We start from the raw sequence: 13,143 nt of genomic DNA, 5'->3' as shown, positions 1-13,143 counted from the left end.
AGGATACAACAATGATTCATAACTGTTTTAACTGATACTGGAGAGCTTGAGATACAAGGAGTGAGACTGGGTAGGCTGGGACTGTTTTCTATGGAGTGAAGGAAGCTGAGGGTTGACATACAGGCAAAGATAAGGTGAATGATCACAGTGGCCATATGGATTGAGGTCGGAGGAAATGGTAGAGATGGGTAAAATTGAAACATTTAAAACCCATTCATGAATAGGAACACGTGGAAGAATATTAACCCAATGCAGGCAAACAGGACTAATCGGGAAAGCACATGGCATGAACAAATTGGGCTGAAAATGATGTGCTGCACAACTTCATGATATCTTTCCAATGCCTTGAGTATCTGATATAGGTTGATCAAGTCTCAAAAGCATACAGGAGAACAAGAATCCCTGATACCCCCTAGACAAGGAGTTCTTAAATGCCTTTCTTCTCAATTGATCAAAGGCTGTGCTGGCACATTGAAAATGGTGGTGAAATTTTGGATGAATTTGATCATCAAATCTGCTTTGGCTGAGAGGTGGCCCCTATGATATGGGAAGTGTTCCATGTTTTCCAGGGTCTGCCATGAACCTTTCTTGTCAAGGGGTAGTGTAGCGCAGCGGAGGCACTCGGGAAGAGGATCTCTGTCTTGTGGATGTTGAGTGTTAGGCTCATCCTCTCTTCGACTTCATTCACCAGCTAATGGTCAACAAGTATTAGGAAACAAATGGTGCAGAGCAATGAGATTGGAATCTTACTTGTTGCTTTTTGGTTTTGATCCTGATCTTGTGTGCTGCCTTCCACAGTGAGTGGGTTTCCTCATGTCTGATTATGCGCCTGGTGTTTCTCGATGAATACGAGGTAAAATTCTGTTAAATCCAGCACCCTCAAATTTCAGTGATAGATTGACATTTTTTTGGGGAAACAATTGAATGTTATTACAATTAATATTCCAAAACACTTTTAATCCACTTCTTAAAGGATGTTGCATAGTACAGTTGTATAATAATTTTTCTGGTGATCCCATTGAGAAACAAGAAAGCAACTGGCTGAGTTTCAAAGAAGAATGAGAAGTAGGGGCCCAGTGAGTTTAAAGGGGAAAGGAAAACAAGAGCCCCAGTATGTTTTAGGTTTCAGGGAGCCTGAAGGCCCAGTGTACAGTGGGAGCTTTGGAACTGCAGTCTGGTGAATCACATGCCAAATCATCAAGATTTCTGAACAAAGGATAGTGGATTATCAGAGCATAATTCTACATTGTTTGTGATAAAGAAGTTTGTTACGGCAAAGAATTTGCTGCAACTCAGCAATCATATCTTATGGAGTTGCTTATTCTTTTTCACACCAAAGCTGTTTGGAGAGAGTTCGCAACTAAAGGAGCGTTTGACCTTCATCTTTTTCAGTTTCTCAGTTTTTCTGGTGACGATTCAATCTTTGTTTTAAATTACAGGTCAAGTACCCTTTATCCGGAAATCCATGGGACCAGAAATGTTTTGGATTTTGAATTTTTTTCAGATTTTTGAAGACCATTTAAAAAATGCATCCATTCGCATTACAATACAAATATTTACATGTGCACAAACTAACCAAAGTAGACATATATTGAAAAATCTACACTCAGTAATGCACTGCTTACGTCAACTGTGTCCCATTCTCTGATCAGGATTTCTGAACTCTATTACGTATTTCCTTATGGGTCCACAGATGAAAAAGTTTCAGATTTTGGAGGATTTCAGAATTTCAGATAAGGGGTACTCGACCTATATCTACTTTCTCTCTCTTTCACATTGTATGCTTTTGCACCTTGACACTCTTCAGCAGTCTGAACCGTAGAAGCATGAAATATATAAGGGATTTTACAAAGATGACAAGGATGCCTTGTGTGAAATAATAATTAATTTTGAAAATATAAAGGAGGCCACAATAACATCGCACCTAGTACAAGGAAGATGATTGCATTGTTGTAACCCAATTACTTCAAACCTAGGAAGTGCTGAGAGTGATGTACCCTTCAGCCACAAAGTAGGGAGAAGGCTTACTTGAGGTGTAGAGAACTTTAAGGGGCCTGAACAAAATAGGAAGGACTATTTCTCCAGTGAGAGCATCAAAAAACAAGTGGGATGGATTAGAAGGGAGAGGAGTGAAAGTATATTCAGCGAAAGGATGTTAAGGCCCAGTACTCATTGTTTCTAACCGGTGGAAGATCCAACAACTCTCATTATATTGAAGCAATATTTGCAAATGGATAAGGAGTGGTGACCTGCAGGATCATAGCTCTCATGCTGCAAGTTGGTATGCGGTCAGGGAGTTACTTCTTGATCAGCAAGGAATCAAAGCACTGAATGATCACAGATTATCTTTCAATATTTCATCGGAACTGGAAACAATTGAAAATGATATTTTATCCTCACAGTAAACCTGATTATCATTCTAATTTTTGGTCAGGCTCAGTGGGAATATTCTCTCTAATGAAGGGGGTGGGGCAATGTCAGAGTTATTAAGTTGTATATACATCAAATTATTGGAAAATAATATTGAAAGGGGGCACATGTCCCCAAAGTAAGCAACCAATCCCTTACACAATGTGCAGAAGAGTCTCTTTAAGTGAAAATTGTACAGGATTCTCTCTCATCTTCTGCATTCTACTGAAACAGAACTAGGGTTAGGAGCATATGTTCTCATAACCACTATCAAATGTAATGTCTGTGGAACGTCAGCATTTTGTATCCGTTACAGAGTACTTTTGACATGAGATTTTAAAAAAGATGCCTCTTGTACTAATTATGAGACTAAACTTTGAGAGTGGTAACTGTGTCAGATTTTGTTTTTTTCTTTCATGGTGGGTGGTAAGGGATAGTGTAATAGTTGGTGTAGAGCCCTACCTTTCATTTTTGTGTATGGAATTTAATAAACCTCAATGTGCAGAGATGAAAATTTCTCCACTTGTGTTTATCCTGTGTGAAATATATTTCAATTATTGACTTCTCAGTAAAGTGGGTTGACAGCACAAAATTGCCCACAATAGGAATAAAAAATATGTTTGAATGTTGATGGAGGGACCTTTCCTGTGGTAGATGTTGAATATCATTGTTAGGGGTGAGTGATCATGTAGAGGGATTATTCAAAGAGATCAAGGTATTGAATGAAAGCCTTATTAAAGTAAATGCACCCTTGTATCTATTAGAAAAATAATGCTGTTAGTATTTAGTTGTGTAATTTTTGAACCTGTATGAAGGGCTGTACTTAAGTAATGATCCTTAAGGTCTTAATCTCAATATGTAGTGATGTGTTTTGGCTTTCTCATAACTTTGTTATGTGTTTTTAAAGGCTACAATAGATCTCTGTCATATTCTCGGGTAATCCTATTTGGCCTGGATGTCATCTCTGCGAAATATGAAACTTGAGCATTTGGTACCAAAATCCTCTTATCTGATTGCTTCCTCTTATCTTCGTCATTTAATTCCATGATTGAGTTAAAAAGCAGCCCATGTGGGTTTAGTTGGAAGTGGAGTGCCACTTGATCTTTGTGTAGGAGGTACAGGAAAGATGTCCTCCAGTCTGAGCAGTAAGGGAAAAAGATTGCTGTAATGGCCAAGAAGGAAGTTCCTGGGTGGGGGCATACTTTAATGATCATTCAGAAATATTTGTAATATTTTTTTATTTTTTTTAATTTTTTTATTTTTTTATTTTTCACACCATACATCACATTAGCCATGATATACACTATTTCTTTTTCACACATATACAGTGACTTTTTCTCCCCCCCTCCCTTTCCTCCCAAACCACCCCCCCACCCCCCCTCTCATCCATTTTAGGTATACAATCTAGGTTGCATTAAGCCAGTCAGACAATGTTGTCATTCAACAAAATTACACCAGAAATTCTACTGAGTCCATTCTTTTCTTCTCCTTCCATCAACTTAGGTAATGTTTGTCCCCGGTAGGTTTTCGCTATTGTATTTAATGTAAGGCTCCTATACTTGTTCGAATATTTCAATATTATTTCTTAACCAATATGTTATTTTTTCTAATGGAATACATTTATTCATTTAAATTTGGTAGTTTCTTCCTTTTAATTTGGATATGTATTCCATTAATATTTAAAGTCATATAGTAATATTTGAAAAGAAATGATCTTTTAATACTAATATTGCTGATTGCTGTTTTCTTTAGTTTTCTTCTCTGATATTGGGTGCATAGATTTCATCATGTTAATTGCTTTTTTAAGTCTTTCATCTCTTTGTATATCCTCTCCTGTCATTATCAGGATACTTTATGTGGAGCCTGCTGTTCATGAATTGGCTCCTGCTTTTGAGTCTTCCGAAAAAGCTGTGAAGGGTCCTTTTCCTTTTTGGAAATGGCTTTACTTTGTTTCACTGCACCACCAGCTTGTTTTTAAGGCTTACAACTAGGTGCTCTTATGATATCCAGTGACTACTCTGCATGAATATTTTTTGCTTATTCAGTTCTTGTTAAAAGCTGAGTGGAGTTTTGTTTGCTGAGTTTCGATAAAGAGTTTTGAACCAAAACACTATTTCTCTCCTGACCTTCTGAGTCCCTCCAGCTTCTCATTGTTCTCTCAACGTTCCACCAATTGTAATTCTTTTGTTTCTCCACCGAGTACACCACACTGTTGTGTAGATAAATACATCAGAATTCCGACGACTACCGTGCTATAGAGGGGAGTGTTCCTCGAAAGCTGTCCATATCACGATTTTCTGTAGTGTAAATCCATGAGACTTTTGCTCCTGTCAGGAAACTCTACTTGAAAACATTATTTACTTTTCATTTAAAATTAATTCTGTCAGGGGAAATTTTATTCTGAATCTTATATTCTGGGGGAGTGTTTGTGAATTCTGGAAAGGTGAATTGCAATTATTTTGTTGGCCGTTGAGGTCGCCTGTGATCAAAATATTCAAAACCTGTTTTGATCACAGACCCCCCTCAACACTCATTATCTGTAAAACCTGGAGAAACTGAAGGATTGAACCATTGAGGAATGCTTAGTGTCAGTGAGGCTGTAAACCAATAGGCCTCTAGTTTTCAAGGAAGAAAATAGAAGGATAAACTAGAAAATGACATTAGGATCAATTACATTAAGACCTGTGCCTAAAACCTTCTTTGCAATATTGGTTTCAGTGTGGTGTTAGAAATGTGGAGGGGAAGCCAGTTGAGATAATTCTGACTTGTTGGATCCTCAGTAACATGTGACCTTCAAGCAAATCCTAACTCTTTGTTTATTCAAAGGTTGTTAAAAATACCATCCCTGGGTACATATCTGCATCAGTCTGGGTTAAAGTTAAGCTAAATAATTACTCACCTGGCTATTCTCAGAAGCTTTGGACTCTCCTGAGCAGCCAGGAAATGAGAGTTGAGAATTTCAGTTGTGACAGCTTCCCATTTTACAGCATGAAATGATTTGAAATGGCTGATTTTCTATTTAATTTTTTTAAAATTTCTTGTTTCAGACTTACATTGGAAGTGTGGTTATCTCTGTAAACCCTTACAGACCCTTGTCCATCTACACTCCAACGAAAGTCGAAGAATATCGCAACAGAAACTTCTATGAGCTTAGTCCTCACATGTAAGTACAACAAAGCAAAGCAAGCTCCAGCTGACTCACATCAAAAGACTGCATAAGCTGTTTACCTTGGATGACAGGAAGAAAGAGGAAGTGAATATGTATTTTTCATCCTTTATTCTGATCTACCCAACTTGGTTATAATTTGTATGGAAAAATATTCCAGAACTGAAAAACCCGTCAATTCTCTGTTTGACTTCCAAAAGATTTCAGTCTAAATACGGAGGTTTTTTTTTGTTCTAATTGAATTTGACCCTAAACTTTCCCTGCCACATCTGTTGATGTATTTTGTAAAACAAAATTGCTTTTTTGAGCATTTGAGCTCATGTATGGAGCTGGGAAAAAGGGAGGCTGCATTGTTAACATTTGTTAAATTATAGCCCAGAATAAATACTGTTTTTAAAATAGAAACAATAAAAAGGAAGAATTGGTATTCCTTTTGGCATGTAAAATTGATTCATAATATGTCTCTGGAAAGTCAAAGCTACTGCAATGGATGAATTGAAGGCTTGCTTATGAAACAAATGTTTCTTCCATTAAATTAAGGAGGGGGATGTTTAGAAAATATTCACATAATTGTAATATGTTGAAATATTTGATGAATAGGTTTTTAGGTTTTACGAAGTGAAGTGTTACATGCATACATTATTAGACTTCCTTAAAAATTACTTTTGTAGGAATATATTATTTAAGAGATGATTGGTTACTTTGTCATTTACATGTTGCTGATGTTCTTGCAGTTTCAATATAAATAAAATTGGAATAGAAATTGCTGGAGATACCCAGGTCAGGCAATATTTGTGGAGATTAAGCTGGAAAGTCAGCAAGCACTGTTGTTGTGGTGCCATACACAAAAGATGCTGCATGGCCTGCTGAGTTTCTCCTGCACTTCAGTGATTTGCAATATTTGTTTTAAGTTAGGGACCCTTTGTTTGATCTACAAATCTGCAGATGCTGCCTGACTTGAATATCTCTTGTATTTTCTCATTTCAGTTTTCAAGAATCAGCAGGTCTTGGCATCTCAAAAATGATAACATGCATGACTTCTAAGCTGCTCTTAAGCCTTTTGTCACTTTAGAATGTTGTCCTCCTTGGCAGAATATTTTTCTTCCCTGTGTTCTTAGCATCCTGAGAACCTCATTGCAGCCCACCGTTCTTTGTCAACCAACAGGGCTATACTGCTCTTTTGACTCTATGCTATAAACTACAAAGTACTAATGTGCATCTCACAACGTAGATGTGAGCAGCAAGTTATAATTTGGAAATGATCGTGTGTGTGTTCTTAACTTGGGAATGAAGGTAGTTGTGGTTTGTACAGGGGCATATTTACAACTAAGCCAATGAATTGACGTGGCGTGCCTAACTATAACCATTGACTGAATCAATTAGATTCATGAACCAGCGAGGCTTGTTAATGCTTCTGCCTTGATTTCAGTGTGTTAAAGCCACTTGGGGTCCTGCTCACTGCTTGCATCATTTGAACAAGTGTATTTATTGCTTAAAAGTGACTTGTCATTCAACATAGTTGAAGCTAATACTGTGTCAATATTTTTACTCACACCAGATTGATTCAGGGATTGAGGAGAGGACTGGAACTAGTCTTAATCCTTGCCACCATAATATCTGCCTGCACACAAATTTTATGCCATTTGGTTTTCAACTTATCAGAGACTTTTTTAAAGTGACTTTTCAATACATAAAACTGTTAAAAATGAAATGGTGTTAATCAATGTTAGATTTCAAGCACAAGAGCTGACCTTTCATCTTATGATGTGATATATTTGTGCATGCGAAAAAACAGATCATTCAATAAACTCAAACAGACGGTTAGGTATTTGTCATTCTTAATGTGGAGAAAGATGCTTTAAATTTAAATCTAAATCATCTGGAATTAGATTGGCAGAAACCCCAGATAAATAATATTAAGACCACAAACGATCAACTCTCAGATCACAGTGGGAGATCAGGAGAAGCTTGTGGAAATTTGGGCCAGCAATGTTATTTTATTATTTCATCCACTTTTATTACTAAGCCTACAATAGCACTCTACTGTTTTAAAATTTCGTCCATTTTATTCACTTTTTATTATGAGCTGATTCATGCCTTGTAAAATAAGCAAAAATTCCTCTCCATCACGGACAGATCCTACATCACCCACTGCTCTGGAAAGGGAGGTGACCTAATAAAAGGTGTATCACATTCCAGGTACGCTTTCGTCTCCCCCGAAGGTGTGAAATCACATCTTCCCCACAGCCATCAGGCTCCCAAATTAACCCCACAATGGTGCTTCATGCTGTCCTTGTTTTGTACCAGTTGATAATTTTTCCATCGCAATTATATTAAGTAATTGTGCTCTTGTTTAAATTCATTCTGTTGTGTGAATGTTAGAATTGGCCTGTTAAACTGCTTGCAGAAGAACGACCCTTCTCACTCTACCAGCACAATGTGACAAATGAATTTACAGTCTTTTAATTGTGATCACGATGTTAAGATTCAAATTATAGTTTAATATTGGTCTGAATGGAAAAAAATAGTCTGTTAATTACTATATTATCTACGGTAGTGGTACACTGGGGGGATTGGGCAGAACCAACTCTAACAGTTCCAAAGTCATGATAGCTAGACCCAACAGGCTCCTATCTACTGGCAACTAGCCACTGCAGCCACGAGGCATAGAGACTCAGCAGCACCCATAGGTCTATGGAGAAGCCCTGGCCTACTCAAAGTGAATGTCATGAGGTAGTACGTACTCCAGATGTCATGACACCAGTCACCTGTTTGTCTATATCAAGCCTGACAACAATAAATGCTTTTGCTCTTCTTTGGCTGAAACCCGAGGGGTGGTATTGTTATTCATCCTATTTCAACATGATGACCTATGTCCATAACTTGCATCTGCCAGGAAAACTAACATTTAAACAGATGATTTGAGCTGAACCATGATGAACTGCACTATTGTACTTGAGCTATTTGTTGCCTAGCAAGGTTTATTGAATAGATAGAGCATTATGAGCCAATAAAGGCCTGCTTCCACAAAATTATATTGTGCTTTATATACACACTTGACAAATACCTTTCCTCTGACCACTTGCCTCTCAAGCAAGCAGAGGAAATGTGGTAGAAAGAGGGTCCATGTCATGGTGTGAGCAGATTAAGCAAGCAGTCCCAAGGAAGGAGTTGGGAATGATTGGTGGATGAGGTTAGCAGGGAGATGGGGCCCTTGAATATTATGTTGGGCCATAGAGACAAATCAGGCTGAAGATTGTGATTTGGCAGGAGAAATAGGGAGGCAGAGGGCGAGCCGCTGCAAGGGGTAAATTGTGTATTTGAAGTGGATGTCGTGGTGCATTTGCACAATCCTTCAAAATGTCTGCATTTGCACAAGTTCTATAAAAATGGCTCTGAATCCACAGAATCCAAGGCACTGATAAGATTCATAATGATGTTTCTAAATTAGTTGTAAATAATTACTTGATCAGGATTAATTTGCTGGTTGTACAATAACTTGCACCTCATTTGTCACAACATGTTCCTGTTTGTGGGTGTGAATGTGTCGTCGTCATCAGCTATTTCCGGTGAAAGTAGAACATGCAGAGGTGTTCGTGATTCATTTGTTACTCAATAGGCAGCACTTTCAAATGCAAACTGAAAGGGTTAGGACATAGATGATGATCACTTCAGAGATGATCAATTGTCTGAATACAGAATGAAGGTGCAGCAATGTCACAACTGATGCCCTTTCAGGTGTGGCCTCAGATGGAGCCTTAGATGAATGTTAAAAAAAAGTATTGGTGCTCTTTGAAGAAGAGCAGGTATGTCCTTATAATGTCCTGGTCATACTTAGTCCTTCAACCAATGACACTAGAAGCAATGGTTATTATCTTACATTAGTAACAATACTTCATTGTTTGTAAAACAATTGAAAGAATTAAAGAAGGGTTATTTGTGTTTTAAAAAAAACTTCTTTAAAGGCATTTTCAAGCAGGGAAAACACCCGTCTGTTAAGGTGGAGGTTCTTGGCCCTTATGCCCAAGGAAGTACCTTTCTGAATGTGCCATGGCCAGCTCCGAGGCATCGATTCCAACCCTTTTCAGGGAAGGATAATTGGTGGAGTGCTGCTCTTCATCCCCTGACCTGAATGTACAGCTGCTGCAGGAGGCTGGTTAGGAATTCAGCCCGCGACCCATCTCCCCACTCACCTCTCACCCTCCATGATGACCCCCTCAAGGCAGGGGCAGTAGGCAGGAGTTGGAGGGGCAGCAGGAGCCGTTAGAGCTGCAGGCTGTGGCAGCCTCACTGGGCTGCTTCGGTCTTTGGGGCCTCTCTCTGTGGCTCAAAATGCGGCAGACCAATGGCTGTCTTCCCTACCCATAATCCCCCATGCAGCTGGAACTGTTCTGGGAACCACAGAGCTGTTCCAGCTGTGTGGGCAATAATGGGTAGGGAAGATGGCCATTGCTCTGTCGTACATTTATGACCAGTCGCCCTGCCTCCATCAATCCGGAGGGCTCTACGAGGTGCCACTTAATATGAATGGGATGCTGGAGCAGCCTTTTAGGGCTGCTGTCTGAAAAATAAATTTTAAGATTTTGATCCGCTCTTGTAGCCGACCTCCAGGTGGAGGCCTGACATGAAATGGTCTTAAGTTTCTTTCAGTAACATCACTATGCAAAGTTAAAGATTATCCAAAAGTCTCTACGGCATTGTCCATAGTTAGAATAGATATCAGAATCAGGTTTATTGTCATAAATATGTCATGAAATTTGTTGTTTTGTGGCAGCAGTATTGTGCTGAATAGGGTGCAAAATAATTATAAATTGCAATTCCGCAAATGCAAGATTTAAAAAATAAATAGTGGAAAATAGAAAAAAGTGAGGTAGTGCCCAAGGGTTCGTTGCCCATTCAGAAATCTGATGGCGGAGGGAAAGAAGCTGTTTTAGTAATGTTGAACATGTGTCCTCAGGTTCCTGTACCACCTTCCTGATGGCATGGCTTGGGTGATGAGGATCCTTGATGATAGAAGCTGCTTTCTTCAGGCACTGCCTCTTAAAGATAACCTTAATGGAGTGAAGACTATTGCCACTGATGGCACTGGCTGAGTTCACAACCCTTTGCAGCCTGTTTCTGTCCTCTGTATATCCGACAGTGATGCAACCAGTAAGAATGCTTTCCATGGTACACCTGTAGAAATTTGCAAGCATCTTCGGTGACATACGCAATCTCCTCATATTTCTTCATGATTGCAGCAACATTATAGCTCTAGGATTGGTCTTCAGAGATGTTGATACCCAGGAATTTGATTTTTCTTTTACCCTTTCCACTGCTGGCACCTCAATATGTTTTCCTGGCTTCCCCTTCCTGAAGGCCACAATCAATTCCTCAGTTTTACTGACATTGAGTGCAGGTTGTTGTTGTGCCACCACTCAACTAGCTGATCTATCTCATTCTTGTACACTTCCTCATTGCCATCTGTGATTCTGACGATAACCATGGCATCATATTTGTAGATTGCTTTGAATTGTGCCTAGCCCCACAGTTATGGGTATAGAGTGGTGGACTATGCATGCATCCTTGGGGTGCGCCTATGTTGACTGTCGGTGAGGAGGAGAAGTTATTATTGATCCTCACTGACTGTGATCTTCCAAGGAGGAAGTCAAGGATCCAGCATTGTAATCGAAACAATGGTTAATACATAATTGAAACTAGAGTCTTCAGATAAAATTGGGGTGGGTTGGGTGCACTTTTGTCATAACGTTCTGTTTGCAACCAACATCACTCTGTGGCAGCCTGCTGCTGCGGCAATCAAGCTGGCGATCCGGGCGGCGAGCGCAACCAAAGGCCAGCAGCTCGCGCAGCAGCAATCGCCCCAACTTGTGAACCGGCGGGTGAACAGACGGAGAGCGCATGGAGAAGAAGGGCATTGTTATGCAGGAAAGTACCCGTGCATAGGAAACCCATTTTTGTTATGCATGTTGTGACATCTGCTAAGGGGGGCCATGGTGGGAACAGTGCAAGTATAAAAGTTGGCCCTGAGCCCGAATAAAACTCAGAGCTTAACCTGACGACACTATGTGTGCATCTTCTTTCAGGTAGCGTGTGGCTATAAAACACTTAATTTTCTACAGATAAGTAACGCATTAGCAATAGGGAATTGTTGTCTCTTTATGCTCTTCAATTCATTCCCTTGCAATTCTTTTCTTATTCCACAGTACAATATTGTTCATTTTATTTTTATTATTATTCTAACTAACTCTATTCCAGCTATTCCATAAGCAATATCAATAATTTGGCTTGTCAATTAGAGGAACTACCAAAAGGATATTTCTTTTATATTTTCTTATAACATAAAATCAGGCCACCAGCCCATTAAGTCAGTGCCACCTCCCAGACTACATCCTTGCATCCTATTCCCCCACTTATTTCCCTGCAACCTATTCCCACTCATAAGCCCATTAATTCTCCCCCAATTCTCCTGTTGTCTAATTGCACTTGGGCCATTCAGAGGTCAATTAACCTGGCATATCTTTGAGCTGCGGGAAACTGGACGGATGGAAAGGAACCCCATGCGGTATCAGGAAGAACGTGCAGACTGTAAACATTCAGCATCCAAGGTGAGGATCAGTGGTGCAGCAACAGCTCTCAACTGATACTCCTCTTGAAAAGATGCTTGTGCATGTTTGCACTGTGCATTTTCAGATGACATTATTTTGCACTGGTTTTAGTTCAAAATTAGGTTTATTCCAATTCCTCTTGAATGGTGGTTTCCAGATGATCTGAAAATCATTTGTGGCAATTTCCTTATTTAAAGTTTTCTTGTTATATCTGTGACATTTTCATTATCATGTTGCATAGCAAAATCCAGGAAACCTAACAAAGAGCACTCGCAATGTTTCATTAAGACATGAATGGAATAGAATTGAAATATATTACATCTGTGATGAATAACCAGACTGGGAATGGGGAATGATAATTTCCCGTTCTAGTTTGCATTATTTTAGGAAGACTGTCTTTCATTGAATAATAACTTCAGAGAAATTTCAAGATTTAAAAATCCTTTATTGTAATAATACAGAACATGCAATATTACACAAAACTGACTTCTGCTTGCCATAAAGGTAAAGAGTCTCCGCTAGTGTTGCCCTGGCACCCCCAACAAAAAGAGAAAGAGAAGCAAAAGAGTCACTGAGTGTCCGTGGATTCACCTCCAGCACTGCTGTAGCCCCCGCAGCTGTTTGATCTAGAGCGCCAGATCCATACGTCTGACACAATCAGGAAGCCCTCAGTGCCTAAGGCCCTTCGAGAGCCCTTCTTGCCCTCAGCACCTTCTGGAAATCTGGTTTCGATACCTGCTTCCCATGATCCAGTCTCCAGCAGCCTGTGTGGGTCCCTCAGCCCCTCAACTGGTCCACTGCCATTGACGCCATCCTGTAGAGTCATGTTCATTAAGGCAAAGATTTATTTGGCAGATTATTGTCTTGATACTGCTCCATTCCTGTCCTAGAACATTGTGGGATTTTTATCCAAGAACAAACTTGAGAGCTGCCAAGAATAAACTTTTGAATTTATAGTGTTCT

General features: G+C 39.4%; 1 protein-coding gene across 5 annotated transcripts in view; it reads left to right on the top strand.

Moving 5' to 3' along the window:
- The window catches only part of myo1b (myosin IB), a 312,780-nt gene that overhangs the window by 85,799 nt on the left and 213,838 nt on the right, over positions 1–13,143 (top strand). For all 5 annotated transcript variants that reach the window (XM_069934623.1, XM_069934624.1, XM_069934622.1 and 2 more), the window contains exon 3: positions 5,457–5,572. In XM_069934623.1, coding sequence (XP_069790724.1) covers positions 5,457–5,572 — 116 coding nt within the window. The remainder of the gene's footprint in view (positions 1–5,456; positions 5,573–13,143) is intronic.

Source organism: Narcine bancroftii, chromosome 4 (assembly GCF_036971445.1).
Source record: "Narcine bancroftii isolate sNarBan1 chromosome 4, sNarBan1.hap1, whole genome shotgun sequence".
Lineage (NCBI taxonomy): Eukaryota > Metazoa > Chordata > Chondrichthyes > Torpediniformes > Narcinidae > Narcine > Narcine bancroftii.
The sequence above is the reverse complement of the archived record's forward strand: the minus strand, read 5'-3'. Positions and strand labels throughout refer to the sequence as shown.